The 16,491-nt window shown below is 40.3% G+C and overlaps 1 protein-coding gene across 3 annotated transcripts in view; it reads right to left on the minus strand.

The window, feature by feature from the left end:
- Positions 1-7,078: 7,078 nt before the first annotated feature.
- The window catches only part of LOC126408955 (sickle tail protein homolog), a 162,944-nt gene continuing 153,531 nt past the window's right edge, over positions 7,079-16,491 (minus strand). For all 3 annotated transcript variants that reach the window (XM_050074765.1, XM_050074767.1, XM_050074766.1), the window contains one exon: positions 7,079-14,756. In XM_050074765.1, coding sequence (XP_049930722.1) covers positions 14,730-14,756 — 27 coding nt within the window. In that variant the 3' untranslated portion in view covers positions 7,079-14,729. The remainder of the gene's footprint in view (positions 14,757-16,491) is intronic.

Consider the following 16,491-nt stretch of genomic DNA (forward strand, 5'->3'; position numbering starts at 1 on the left):
GCACTCCTCCACGTGTATTTACACGAACATGAGCTGTGACGTTCATTCTGTTAGCCTGAGCGTCCGAGCAGAACCAAAACTCTGAAGTCTCTCTCTGAATAAGGTTGACACGACAAAACAAGAGGCAGCCTCACAATCCTTTGTGTTTGAGGCCTTTGAGTTTCATTATTTTCTTTTGATGTTCTTTACTGGGAATCCTCAGTGTCACATCTTCAGTATTTCTTAAGTTCCTGGAAGTCTGGTCACTACAAAGGAAGTCAAGACAGGTTCTGTTTGTTTTAATGGAAACCTAAAAGCCACCGTCCTTCATTGCACACTTAGATCTGAGTTTCTTAGTGATGTGTAGTTGGATTTATAGTGAAAGCAGGGAGACGAATATTAACTTTACAGGGCTACTCCACTGATTTAGTGTTGGGTGTTCATGAAGTTGAGGGACTCACAAGAAAAGAGTCAGAATTTAAGCAGCAGAAGCTGAGACATCCTGACTTTTGAAATGCAGAAATACTGAATACCACACTTCCCATGATGCAACTTGATAGGGTCTTTTCAGCTGACTGACCCTGGCCACGTCAGTCAAACTCCACACCTCAGCTGAATCTAAATGTTCGGACTTCCCCGCACTTGCAGACTCGCAGGCTTTGCAGGCTCTTTCCCAGGAAGTCGGAGAGGGCTTAGGGCTGTCTAAATCCTCAGTTACGACCTCAAGTAGACTTTCTGCAGGCTTCCAGAGAGTCCACTTGTGGTTCAGACTTCACTGGACTTCACAGAATTTTTTACCCACAATACTACACTGGAATGCATGCAATATGAATGTGACGTAGTTTTCTCAATTGCAGACAAAAAAAACATGGATGTGTAAAATTGTTATTGATAGTTAGGCCTATTAAAATGAATTGTGTAGGCCAGAAACAATATTCAACTGCATCATGATACAGAAATATGTAGAAGTACAGGCTCTGGAGGGAAAAATACATTTTTATTAGTAACAAGTTAAGTGAAAAATAACAAAAGAAGGTCTTTTATGTCAGTACTACCCAGTTTATTTCATTATAGTCCAGTCTGTATTCACAAACATTTCTGGTTTTAAATGTGTGTAGCCTATATGTATGAAAATCCTTTTGTTCAGTCACCAAACATGCTATATATGGGATTTGTATTTAGATTTTTAGATTTATTTATTTATAAGGACAACACAGGTTAATCAACATTTCTGTAAATGTGCCAGTGTTAGTCAGCTGGCTAATTTTCAGCTGCAGTCCTTTTTCCAGATTTTTTGAAACCAGTAAAAGAAGAAGAATATTTTGCTATCTGCTTCTGTCAGCAGCTTGCAGTCTCTGCCCTCGCTTACTCTACATGATGACATTGAACACATCACAGTAGGTATGACTGAGGCCCGCAAGGGCTCAGTGGCAAGGCCAGAGGGTGGACTTTTGGAATCAGCCCGTTGATTAGCAATATAGGCTTTCTGTTATAAATGTGAGATAACCCTGATGACATCACTATGACCTCATCAGGGTTATTCTCTTGCTGTTGTAAAAAAGCTCCGGTTTTTACCATAGACTGTTTAAAAGACTGGGAGCAAGGAGCATGAGTTTGGCAGATTGGATCAAATCTTGAAAATGAATTGTTCAAAAGTCAAAAGGGGATTCTGAAATTGAATTAGATCATGTCATCCAGGATTGGGATACCTTGAGAAAAAAAAAAAAGATCTAGGCAGCTGTTCTTTACATAGCTACAAAGCCTATGTTGTGATGTGTAGTCCCAGTAAGAGCACTGGTTGGTTATCTGGATTTGGCCATCTGGATTTCCAGATGAATTGTTGTGAAATACTGGGCTGTGACAACGAGAACCTGACCATGTCAGTCTTGTCTTCCATGCAGGCTCAAGGTTCAGTAAATAGCTTAATGAGGATAAAATGATGAGTGAATTATTACTATGGTCTTCACCATAACATGATCTAACTGAACTGAGGGAGATGGTGGAGCAATGTATTAGACGTCACTGTCCACCACCATCATTAAAACACCAGTGAGGGAGTGTATCTTTTGGGTGAATGCTGTCTGTCCCTACAGTAGAGTTGTACAAGGAGCACTGAAGTACTAAGTAAAAACATTTTTCACAACCTGGCAACCCAGAAGATGCTTTTATGAACAGCTTATAACTCATCCATACAGCATTAGCAAGTGCTTTATTAAGCATTAGTAGGGGAGTACCAGGAATGTTTGTACGATTTTTGACAATTCTGTCTGTATCTTGAAGGTTTTTTAAGTGTGTTCAAAATGTGATACGAATGAGTTACATGTGTCTCCTATTAAATGGTGTAGCTATGTCTGACAGCAAAGCCAAACTCTTGTAGCCATGAACTAGCTTACTTACAGCAAACAGCTAAAACATTCCTAACAACTTGCGTGAAATATATCTACAGATACGGATTATAAACACGACTTCAGTTTGATGAATTTAATGACAAAGCAGCCATTGCTATCACAAAGATACATGAAGTACGAATAATTGCTTTCTTACTTCAACATTTTTGTTTTTCCTTGTACATTTGGTTGTGTCCGAGCTGGAGCAGCTATCTGGCCCCGCCCACTAGCTACATGACATGTCAGTCCCCGATCAGTCCCCTTCCAACCTTGGTCCAGAAGTGGAAACCCAGAGGGAAATCCAAAGTTAACAATTAGCTAGCTAAGAAGTATTAGGTTAAAAGAGAGGCAGTTAAGGGTAACGTGAGGGTAGTAGTAAGGGTTGCATCCCATTACTTATAAAGTGAATCTTGTCTTCATGTATTCTGAGTTATAAAGTGGATTATTGCTACATTTGGCCTGATATTTATTCACTGCAGTGTAGCACTGTAGAGTTCAGATAGCCGTTGTGATAGTGGGTTTGTCTTGTAATAGTGGTGGGCATGGTTTGTAAGGCCGCGTCGTGTATGCTACCAACAGAATATTGTGTCTGCAGCTGTACATTTCTTGCTGTGACTGCTACAGGGTCCTACTTCCTCACACGAGGAATAAGTAACAAAGACAATACCCTGTTTTGTTGTTTGTTGGTGTTAAGCAGTGGTCTGCTGCTGTCTGCTGCTTGGCAGGCATTTCACTGAGGTGTCACACCATTTACATCCTCCCCTCCCTCTGATGAGAAACTCAGCTCATGTAAATGTAATCTGCACTATATGTTACCTTAGAATTGTTGACAGGATGTGAAATGTACAAATGAAACATATCTGTTGTTTACAGAATCATACAATGCCAACATTTAATTCTGGCAACTGGGCTGAGAAAGTGGTATTATCAGTAAGAGATCATCAGCTTGAAGTGGTTTAAAAGGTGTTGCAGTGGGCTAATGGCCGGCCTCAGACATTCAGGATGTTCTTGTTATATATAACAGAGTCTAACATGTTGTTGCAGCTGATTCACCCCAGATGCCCTGCTGCCCATGTGCTGTTGATAATGACATCATCAGATGAATGAAGAAATCCACATAAGCAAGAACATCTCTGATCACAGAGAACACACACTCTCTCTCTCTCTCTCTCTCTCTCTCTCTCTCTCACACACACACACACACACACACACACACACACACACACACACACACACACACACACACACAGTATTTGTGCGATCCTAATTAATTCCAATTAGAAATGCAAATAAGGAGCCATATCTTTGATTAAGCAGCCGTCAGGCTCCTTGTTGGTTTGTGATGTCCTCCTCTGACGCAGCCCAGTTGTGGGGAGAAGGAAGAGAGAGAAAAAAGTATTGGGACACAGAAAATGTTGTAATTAATGTAGAAATGCTTCATGTGAGATATTTCTAATTAGTCCCCAGTCCCTCCCTCTGTTGCATCAGACACACTTTTGGCCTGCCAACTTCCCCATGTTCCACAGGATGCAGAGGAATTACAGACTAATTACACAGAGACGGGCACTGGGATTCATCTGGCCCCGCAATTTACATATGAGCTAATTAGCATATGATGGAACTAATGACTAATAATTTAGCCAATTACAGGGCTGGGCTATCTCATTACGCTTTTGGAAAAAGGAGGCTTGGAGGAAAATGTATTGTTTGAGACAAAGAAGAGAGCAGAAGAAGAGTGTTTCTACCTTTATGTCCCCAGGTTCACTGTCCAAACCCTGAGCAGCTCCACTGGACCAGCTGGAGGCTCAGTGCCCTGCTCAGGGGCACTTCAATAGATGTGGAGGTAATGCTGAATTGTATTCTTTCACTGAATGGATCACAGACAGCCAGGCAGGTCCTTCCCATCATGACACAACACAATACAACATAACATGACACAGCACAACACAACATAACTAGAGACAACACAACACGACATTACACTAACACAATAAGACAACACAAAACGATATAACACAATGTAACGCAACAAGACACAACATAAAACGACAAGAGACAAGATACAACATGACATACCACGACAAGACACAACATTCTCAAACACAGCACAACATAATAACTCAACATAACACAACATAACATGACACAACACAACACGACACAACACAATGACACAGAACAATATAACACAACAAAAAACAAGAGACAACACTACATAACACGGCACAACACAACACAACACGGCACAACATAACAAAATACTATATAACACAACACAAAATAACACTACACAATGCAACATGACACAGCGTAATCACATATCATCACATAATAACCCTAAAACAACATACTGTCTGACATACTGAGTCAGTGGTTCTGATCTTAAATGGTTTGTCATTAAAACCATTAAAAATAACATTTTAAATACATTTTTACATTTTAATTGAAACCCTGCTGACTACACTTTGTCACTCATCTGTGTAATGAAGGTTAGGTGTATTTGTGTTGCTCACTTGGGTGATGCCTGACTATACAACCAGGTGTTGTGCAGTCACATATAATTCTGCCTAGTTTATGGGTTTACTTTGATGATCAACTGATGTGGTGACACTGTGAATGTGTCTTGTTTTTTGTTTTTGTTTGTTTGTTTTGTTTATTAATTCAATTTTTTTGATGTTGTAAATGATCTATGATGTGATTATTTCATGTCTTGTCTTGTTTTTGTGTTTTGTGCAGACCCCAGGAAGAGTGGTCGTTACCGTGGTAACAACAAATGGACATCCTGAATAATGAATCTGTCTCCCCTTCACATATCAGCTCACCATTAAAACCCTAACTTCAACAACTTTAGTGACGCTATAGGCAGGTTACATTAACAGTTTGATTTTTTTATGGCATGATGGACAGTTATTATATTGTCAGTTTCTGCAGTCCTCAAACTGAACCCTGATCTAAAGGGGACAGAGCTTTTTCAGGCGTAGCCCCTAAACTCTAACAATTTACTACATCATGTTAGAATGGCCGATCCACTTCATATCTGTACATTTCAGTTGAAGACTTGATGTCAGGAGTTTGCTGCCACTTCTTTTAGGATCATCCTATAATGTCAAGTAGCCTCTCTCTATTCTTAATGTATTAATGTACGTACCAGGTACTTATATAACTTATATAAGTACCTGGTACTGATATAAGTACCTGGTACTTATATAAGTACCTGGTCCCACCAGGGAGGGTCCACATTTCTGTGGACGGGGGTTGATATCAAAACATATTTTATCCACCTTAATAGAGAAAAATCAATATCAGTCCAAGAGGACACTACACTGAGGAGTTTTTCACTGTTTTACAGCCCTTTCCTCTGGCGCTATATTGTCTCAGCCTTATCTCAACCACACACTGTATTACTCCGCAGCTCAGCTGTTGAGGTCAGGAAGTACTGTTCCGAGATCAGGACGTAAAATAAATTTTACTTTTGTAAATACAAGTATTTCAAACATGGTGCATGCTTGGTTTTTTATGGGCTGTTTAAACAAAGAAAAGTTGCCCCTACAAATGGCCAACACTAATACATTGATAGGTTAAATATAGCCCATGGACCTTTGATTGTCTAATACGCAATTATACAGTAATATGTACCGAGGGCAAAAAACTTTACTTTGAAGACAACAAAGTTTTGTTGTTGAGAAAATGTAGTCCCAAAGAAAAGGGCTGTCTGATGGTGAGGTAAAACAGTGAAAAAATCCTCAATTTGGGGCGGCAGTAGCTCAGTCCATAGGGACTTGGGTTGGGAACCGGAGGGTCGCCTGTTCAAGTCCCCGTCCGGACCAAAATATGGAGCGTGGACTGGTAGCTAGAGAGGTGCCAGTTCACCTCCTGGGCACTGCCGAGGTGCCCCTGAGCAAGGCACTGAACCCCCCAAACGCTCGGAGCGCCTGTCATGGGCAGCCCACTCTGACATCTCTCCACTTAGTGCATGTATAGGTCCTGTTTGTGCATGTGTGTGTTCGGACCTGTGTGTAATTGACAAACAGAGTGAAAAAATTGAATTTCCCCTCGGGGATTAATAAAGTATATAAAAAAAATAATAATAATAATATAGTGTCCATAAAGATTGATATTCATTTTTTAGGTGGGCCTCTTTAAAGGTGGCTAAAACACATTTTGGTGTCTCACCCTGTCCACAGATATGTAATGCTTAGCTTCCCTGGTGGGACTCCAGCCTGTTAACCAGGGGTGCGCTGACCACCCTCTACTGATGGTAATACACTGACTAATCAGTATAGGTACCTCATACAGCCCCACTTAAAAAATCCTGAACTAACCTTTTAAGGCCCATTCGCTCCCTTTGCATCCTTAAGTCTTTACAGTGACATGAGTTCTTCTTATTTTATAATTATTTAATACTTTTCTAAGCAGTCAGTCATCTTACATTTTCCTGTTTTATAAAAATGTGCTATACATATCTCTTTTTGTTACTACTATGAAAGTGTTTATGGGCTACAAAGAGCCTACATGTTAGTTTGGGGCTGATCTTGTGATTGACGGTGAAGGGGTTTCTACTCAGTATGTGAATGTGAAACATGAATCAGAACAGAGGTCTGAAGAGCTTTTTGGGGTCATCAGCACTCTGGTGTGTCTCTACTGTCCTCTACTGGTACAATACAGCACTGTAATGTGAAATAAAGCAGGACCACAGGAGCAGCTGATGTCTCAACACTCTGGAAGCCCTTTATTAGTTCTCCAACCTGACAGGAAGCTCAAGTGTGTGACAGCCAACAGCTTACAAAATCAGAAAACACAGGTATTTACAGTCGTGTAAACTCGACAAGATTCAAACTGACAGAGAAAGAGTTAAAGACATGCACAGGGTCCGATTCTGGTAGGATAACAAAACAACAACAAAAGAAATAAACTCTTTGCATACTAGAGGAGGTTTATATTAAACTGTGCCTTTAGGTTTGAATAAGAAACATTCAAAAGGTTTTTTAAACACAGACCACAGTAAAAGGTCCATACAGTGTGTATTAAATCACATTGTCAAACCAAACACAGTGTTAGAGTCATGTTGCTGCCTTGCAGAGAAAAGAACCTTAGGAGAGAACAGGCTGACATTTATGGAAGTATAATTTTAGTCTTAACCAAAGTCAGATGAGAAGATGAATCAGACATCTCAATGTTTATCTCTATGCATAGTGTACACAGATAGATCCAGGATGTGTTTACTCTAGCCTGACACTTTCCACACTCCTGCACTTAGTGCCGTTTTTCATCCTTTGACAAATAAACAGAAGACACTGGCGAAAGACAGTGGAAGTCATTCGTTTGAGGAGCAGTTAGTGTCCAACCTATTTCCCACCACATTTATACTTAAAACATAATAATAATCTCGTCTTGCCTCAACTCACCATTGTAATCTCACTGTGTTGGTGTTGGTGTGTCTGTCCAGTTCTGTTATCACTATATAAATTTTAACTGGTGGTGAGAAATTTCTGCCTGGATTATCTTCACAGTGAATGCTTTCTCCACATCATGTGAATAAAACACTTCTTGCTTTGCATTCGGTAAAATCACAATTTCTTTAATAAATGACTAAAATTAGTCCTTCACAATAGAGGTATTGGGTCTACGCGGACCTTAGAACCTGAGACCCAACCCGGAACCTGTATGGATTCAGGTCCATGCTTAATTATGGTCAAGTGGGTTGCGCTGGGGCACCATTCTGGTTTCTGAACAATTGAATTGTGGAGAATCTACCTGATCTAACCATGTGCAGGTAGGGTTGCAGCGATATACCAGTTTCAAGGTATACCATGATATAAAAGGTGGCAGTTATCACAGAGTGTACATTTGCTTATCTATGATACTGAAAAAAAGAGGGACCCGAGGGACATCAATCTCCCCTTTATTTTAATTATTTTCAAAAGGGAGACTTTTTACATATATTTCCATTATCAAAATGGTGTCAAGTTTCAATTACAGTAACAACCAACAATAACCCTTCTGTTTTCATTCCTTTAAGGGTCATTCTGACTGATAGTAATATAAATTTTGTAATAACATGAAACTGTTACATTTTCTGAGATGGTTATCGTACCATGAAAATCTCAGACCGTTGCAACCCTAGTAGCAGGTCCATACTGACAAAAATGTATTTACTTTTGTGTGCGCGATCTTAGAACTACGGTAAACTGGCCGCCAGCTGGCAGGTCCAGCTCCCAACACAACAACAACAACAGAAACGACAACAAAATAAATGACAATAGAGCAAAATAAAATAAAATTCGACATCTGAAACATTATTATACATTATATACAGTAAGATGGGTAAAAGCAATATGTTGTATCTGACATGACAAAATGTGTTTAGTGGTAGAACGGCATTTTCAGTGGGAGATTTAATTACTGGGTTTTATGTGTCCATAAATAGACCCGCGACCTGACCTGGGACTCATGCAGGTCTGGGGTCTCTCTTGCCTTGGACATGTACCTGTTCGGGTCATTTATATCTTGGGCACAAACAGGTTGGATTATAGGCCTATATATTTTTTAAATTCTTGGGTCCAATTGGATCTCAGAACTTATTTCCTGGGTTTATTCGGGTTCAGGTCCATCATTTTAGACCCTTGAGGCCCTCTACTCCACAACAAATACTTATAGTCCTTATCCAGGGTAGAAAATAAAATATTTTTTCAGGAAGCAATTGCCCTCGATGTTTGGAGGCATGTAGGCCTACATACACAACAATACAATTTTCTTGTCTTCTTGATTGTGTTTTTTGAGGCAAATACTGAATTTTGGCAGCAATTTTGCCCTTTGCCCTGATTATTCTTGACACTGTGCTTATTAATGTCAACATGTCCACATGATGCTGACTTTAGCTCAGAGTGTTTGTCTGCAGGTTACAGTTTGGGGATGTTAGGATGGATAATATTCTTTTACTTTTGATGGACCTCAATAACAGAACATCCAATTCTAGTAGACTCAAAGCTTGCTAAAGATGTCCTGAACATACATGTGCTGATATCAGATATCATCTTCTCATCTGACTCTGACAAACAGATTTGTTCGGTTCAGATTTCCCAGAACCGTGGAGTTTTCCTTTATTCTTGATGGATTTAGCCTCACAGACAGTCTGAAGGGGTATGTTACAATGAACTCACTCAGCAGTGTAAATAAACTCGACAAAAAACGCAAATTTCTTTCTGTCTGGCAAAAGTCACTTCAAACAACTCACTACAAATGGAAATGGTTCTGCAGAAGCACAATAAACAATAGCTATATTCAAAGAAACTACGTATGTCTAATATGTCTGAATATTATTTCTATTTTATACTTAATCTACATAAAAACTCTACACGAACACATTTGACCTTTACAGAATGTATTCTTTACACAGTTTAGTCTGTATAGGACTCTTTGGGTAAACTCTGCATATTGATAATCACAACCTCTATTTTTTAATAGAACTCTATTTAACATTTTAGTAATGAAACCACACATATTGTATGTCACACACCAATAATCCAACATCAGCTGTTCTACTGCATCTTAGAGGACTGACGGAATGTGTGTCAATCTAAGCTAGTCTGAAGAAAAATAAACTCTTTTCACCTGTTTATTTAATATTCAGATCATTGGTAGATAAAACATAATAAAGATAGACTCAGTAATTCAGATTAAATTCATATGATTCTACCAACTGAAACTGTGACATTACAGTGAAGCAACAGTGAAGAAATTCCATCACACACTGATTGTCTGCAAGAAGTCCAAGTCCAGCTACATCCACTCCAAAATATCAAAGCACACAGCTAAAGGTGCTCTCTGTTGCATCGCTGGGTCTACCAGGTGAAAGCTCTGAGAAACTGAGAAAAGCCAGAGCCTCAAACCCACTGTGGGGAGAGGGTTGTAGTCTCATCAATAAATAAAAAATAATAGTGTCATTTGACAAGATTTATTTCCTGAACTAACCATCTCAGCTGTAGCTCATCAGACAATTTCTTAAGATGAATAGCATCTTTATAAGCTGGGACTTAAGGTTGTAGAGTTCTGTATACTTTTCCACAATGATGTTTCTGCTTATCAATTTTGACAACTACGATAGAAAAACATGTGCTGTAACCTGACAGAAGAACAGGTCAGGGTCCAGTAGCCTGGATATCTGCTGCTGTTGTGTGGCTGTACAAAACTAAAACCAAGGTTGACTAGAGCCCAACCAATACTGGATTTTGTGAGGCTGACTGATATTAATATGAAAGCCTAAACTCTTTGATGACATATAATCTGATATTACTTTTTCGAAACATAAACACGTACACATTTGGTAAAAGTTTGGACTGTCACTTTTAAAAAAGGCCCGACGTCTCACTCCTAACTCGTCAAATATGGCAGCTTGGTCAGTGGCTCTCTGCTTCACACTATGACGCTCTAGGTTACCCCCTAGCAGCACTTTATGATTTGTCAGTCAGTTTTTATAGGAAACCTACAGTTTTCGCTTATAACAAGCATAGTGTCTTTTCAAAATAAAATTTGGTGGTCACAGGAAACATAAGTTTCAACTCAATACATGCATAGTGTCTTCAAAATAAATTTCTGTGGTCACAGGAAACTTAGTTTCTTCTCGATACATGCATAGTGTCTTTTCAAAATAAACTTTTGTATTAGCAGGGTACTTAATGCTTCTGCTTGTTACATGCATAGTGTCTTTTCAAAATAAACTTCCGTGTTAGCAGGAAATTCAAAGTTCCCACTAGTTACAAACATAGTGTCTTTTCAAAATAAACTTCCTTGCTTACAGGAAACTTAAAGTTCGAACTCATTATACACACAGTGTCTTTTCAAAATAAACGTCCATGTTCGCAGGAAAGTTTAAAGTTTCCACTCATTACGCGCAAAGTGTCTTTTCAAAATAAACTTTGGTGTTCACAGAAAACTTAAGGTTCCTGCTCGTTGTATGCATAGTGTCTTTTCAAAATAAATACTGGGTTTCACAGGAAACTTACAATTTATTTGTTAAGTGCATAGTGTCTTTTCACAATAGTCTTCTGTGTTTACAGGAAATGTAGGTGTTTAGGTTTCAGTAGCAGTAGGTCTTGAAAAAGATCATGGTTTGGGTTCAAATAACATTGACTTTTGGTTTCACACGGGGCACAAACAGCGATCTTCTGGTTGAAAGTCCTGTGGTTTACATGTCCATCTGCATTGACTACTCCTCCCTATATGCACTTTCTTGCTCTTCATACCACGTCAGCTGCTCTGAGCGCCTAACAGGCCTATTGCTGTCAATGGGCTTACATTGGAGTTGGTTAAAAGCTGGTCATGAATCTGTATTTGACGACACGGGAATGAGAAAGAACAACACATCTGTGTCACCCACACGGCTGTTGTTTTTAATGTAATGACTTAGAACTCATCTAAGGACTTGACATAATTCAGCAGAGCCTCACCTACTTTTAACCTGAGCAGGAGTCCAATCAGTGGGCAGGAGTGAAGACACCTGTGAGCATGTGCAACACTATCTAAAAAGTCAATTATGAATAAATTCAAACTAACATTGAACTGAATTTATTTGAACAGAACCCATGTAGCCTTACCCTGAACAATGTTGTAGAATTGGCTCTGTTCATTTGCGGTGCATCCTCTGTGTCACTGAGTGACAAGGTGACTTTAGATGTGTTGATGCAATATTACTGTAAGGCAGTCAGCAAAGAACATTACTTTTATTCACAATTTTTACATCTATGGAGTCAAATTCAACATTCTTCTTCATATTACTTCTCAGATGGTTTGGTGTTCTGATTACCTGTTGTTCAGAACCCAAGCTGCCTTGTTACTGTGAACAGGGTATCAATAAATCAGTCACAGTGCTTTTCATAAAAGGCACGGCCTGTTGTGCTTATATTACTGTCACTATTAAATTCTGACAGTAAAACACACAATTTTTCCCAAAATAAGTAAATAAATAAAGATTAAAAAAGTAATAACATCCCTCAAAAAAAATAAATAAATAAATTTGGTTATTAAATAACTGTTTTGAACCTTTTGGAACATTTCAACCAAAATTAAATTGGTTTGGAACCTGAAAAGTTGGCTCCCAGGTGGGACCAAAAAAGGATAGGAGGCTTTTCTTGGCCTAAAATGCGAACGTTTTTGAAATCACTGGGTGTGTCTTATTCTACAGGATGGAAAGAGAGGGTGGAGTCTTGCACATAACAGTCTTTTACGTCTTCTTATCACTAATAGTTGGTCTGTGCTTGTTTTTTGGATAAAACAGATATCTGTGACAACACTGAACAAAAATTTAGGTGCTACACTTTTGTTTTTTCTCCCAATTTTTACAGGTTTAAGTTAATGATCCAAGATGTTTTTCATGCACTCAATAATTAAATTTCTCTTAAATTGTGGCTGCAAATTTGTTTAAATCCATGTTTGTGAGCACTTTTCTTTTTCCAAGTTAATCCATCCACCTGACAGATGTGGCATACCAAGATGCTGATTAAACAGCATCATTACTACACAGGTGTGCTTTGGGATGATCGCAATAAAAGCAACTCTAAAATGTGCAGTTTGATCACACAAATCAAGCCCACACTTCTTAGGTCTTGAGGGAACGTGCCACTGGCATGCCGACTGCAGGAATATCCACCAGAGCTGTTGCCCATGAAATGAATGTTCATTTCACTACCATAAGATGTCTGATGTTCGTTAATTTGGCACTACATCAAACTGGCCTCACAACTGCAGACCACAACCATAACCACACAAGCTCAGGACCTCCACATCAAGTGACCTTACCTGTAAGATTGTCTGAGACCAGCCACCTGAACAGCTGATATAACAGTTGGTTTGCACAACCAAAGAATTTCAGCACAAACCATCAGAAACCATCTAAGGGAAGCTCATCTGCATCATTATCCTCACCAGGGTATTAACCTGACAGCAGTTTGTCATCTTAACCGACTTGTGTGTTTGTGAGGCTGGTAAGCTGTAGTTCCAAATTCATGGAGACGGCTTTATGGTAGTGAAACATTCAGTTTACAGGCAACAGCTCTGGTGGACATTCCTGCAGTCAGCATGCAAATGACATGCTCCCTAAAAACCTGGGACACCTGTGTCAGCATCTTAATATGCCACATCTGTCAGGTGGATGGATTATCTTGGAAAAGGAGAAGTGCACACTAACATGAATTCTAACAAATTTGTGACTGAAATTTAAAAGAAATATATCTGTTGAGTGTATGAAAAATTCTGAGCTCTTTAACTTCAAACTGTAGAAAAAAGGGAGCAAAAAAAAAAGTGTTGCATTTAAATTTTTGTTCATTACTATCAGTGGTAACAGCTCATAGGTCATCAATGTGATCTGACATCTTGCAACTACTGTTTACTTCCTTTGTGCATTGTGCAACACCCTCCATTGATGACACATCCGTGATTACATCAGTTTACTGACTAGCTACAAAATGCGGGCTAATTTGCTAGATAGCACCAAGGTTTCAAGAATCCTGAACAGAAGTGGTTCAAGAACCAGAGCTAGTTTAAAGGAAAACGACTATCAGTGGGACATTTTAAAATAAAATAAACAGTGTTCTCTAGTGAACAAACGATGTGGTTCACTAGAGAATGCCAGTTTTAATTTACGTCAGTATATCTTTGGTATCCCTGTGCTGTACTGTGTTACGACAGAAGAGAAATATTTGTGATAAGATAAAGACAGCCTGTAATCTCAACCACGCCAATGTATTGGTAGGGCTCTAGGGGTGACTGTCTAGATGCATGTCATATGGCACTAGTGTGGTTTGGACTTAAAATGAGAGGTTTAACAAGCCTAATCTTTGTCCACAACCCATCTAAAAATGTCAAAAGGTAAACATCACACAATATTGCTGTAGGAACACAGTGCAATTAGCTTTTTTTCATCACTTGGGTATGCCCCACACATTCCCTTCTACACTTACACATTTATAAAGCCTAAATTGTAGATGAAAACATCACACCGCATCCTTTGAGGCTGCCGCTGCCGTGCGCAGGGCTCGGCCAGCTTGGTTTCCGGTGCGTTTCTTGCCGCGGGCCGGAGAGCTGGGGTTGGAGGTTGACATTCGGACGCTCCTCGCCCCATGACTCACCATGGTGGGGAGGAGGGAGGAGGATGGGGAGGGAGGGGAGGAGGAAGAAGAGGTGGGGGACAGGGAGGAAGAAGTGGACGAGGAGGAGGGTGAGGATGAAGAGTAGGAGGATGAAGAGTAGTAACTGTGTTGGGAGGTGGAGGTGGTGCTGGAGGTGGAGGTGGAGGTGGAGGTAGAGGTGAGGACGAGGCGGTGCTGGCGTTTGTTGCTGCTGCGAGGCCCGTGGTGGGCCTGGCTGACGTTAGCGTGGGATGGCGACAAGACGTGGCTGGACGAGGGAAGGAGACGACTCAGATTCAGAGATGGGATAAAAGACTTGTGAGGAGGAGGGGAGAAAGAGGGCGAGGACGGAGAGGGGGAGCGAGGCGGAGAGCCTGATGGAGAAACAGAGGAGTTTTTCACCAAGAAGGAAGAGGAGAGGGGACATAAGAAAGCCTGTTGCCGGGAATTCTGGGCCGAAGAAGGAGAAGACGGATGGGAAGGACACTTGGAAACGTTTGAAGGGGGAGACAGAAGAGAGTGTTTCCCCAAGGGGGATGTGGAAGAAGCTGAAGGTGAAGAAGCAGAAGAGGAGGAAGAGGAGGAGAGGATTTGGAAGCTATCGGTGGTGTCTGAGCAGTGAGCAGTGGACAGAGAGGCAGACGGGTGTTTCCCGGAGCTATGGCACAAGGCTGGGATCTTAGAGGCACGCAAAGCAACGACAGAATGGTTACTATCCCCGGCTGCTCTACTGCTCCTGCTGTTAGCCTGTAAACACACACCACGGAACACGGCAAGTCAAAGCCAACAACACACAGCCCACATGAAAGAACACTCCATTTCAGCAATCATATCTGTTACTTCTACGGCTTTGGCCAGCCAATCCTTTTATTGAGGCTAGAAATGATACAGTCCACTCCTGTTTTTTAAGTGCCCACTCACAAGTTGGCACAGTGAAAACATCCTTACAAAGAGCATGTTTTTGTAAGGAAAAACATCCTTTTTGTGAAAGTTTGTGAAGCCTTTTTATACCTGGTATTAACATGGGTCTTGGGTGATCTGATCTCCAGACCACCAAGACACACTGTGACAAGTTTTTAATGACGAGTTCAACAACGTATTGCATGACTGTCCACTGTTTTGCCCTATGGAGGAAGATGTGTTGAATTCGAAAATTTACTAATGTTTCTGGCATTTAAGACAGACAATACAGTTTTGAAATTGGACAGTATTTGTTTAGGTCACTTTTTTTCTCCTCCTTTGTGCAAAGGTAAAACATGAGCCAACATCCATGCTTTAGGTATTATAGCCTACCAGTTGTATACCAGTGTGAATGTTACCAATATGATGTGTTGCAGACGTTTTGATCGCGATACCCTGTGACTAAATGTCAGTATTGTACGTCATGATGATGTTGGCCTGAGAAGTCTGGAAGATGTTGGATTTCAGTTACTTAAAGGGAAATTTCGGTTTATTTCAACCCGTCTCCTATCGTCCTAAATTTGTTTCAAGTCACTAGTGACATAGAAATAATAGTTAGCATGTTAGCCGTTAGCCTAGATACAGCCGTAACGTCAGACCTGTTAAAACTTAATTGAACGGGCATCCTTTCAAAATTAAGTGCAAAATTAGTCCACTAAACAAGCTTTTTCTCCACAAAGACGCCTCATATCATTAGGATAAATGTCAGAGAACATATAGAAAACAACATGTAAACGTGCTGTCTTACCTTACCGGTGTGCTGCCATGTTTGTTTACCATTTAGCTAAGGCTGCAGCCGGTCCCATTCCTTGCAACAGAGGTATTCTGTGCAGAGTTTTATGGCCGCCCTTATTTATTTGAGCCAGAATACACTGACGAAGAGCTTCGTGAAATTGAAGAACGGAGGAGGAGAGAGAGAGAGGCACAACAGGTAGAGGATGACAGAGGAGGAATGGCTGCTGGAAGGATTTAGCTCTGGAGATCGGTGGTGTAACGTTACCTGTGAATGCTGTACCCCAATGCCCACAGAAGAGGAATACCTC

The sequence above is a fragment of the Epinephelus moara genome, chromosome 21, assembly GCF_006386435.1.
Source record: "Epinephelus moara isolate mb chromosome 21, YSFRI_EMoa_1.0, whole genome shotgun sequence".
Lineage (NCBI taxonomy): Eukaryota > Metazoa > Chordata > Actinopteri > Perciformes > Serranidae > Epinephelus > Epinephelus moara.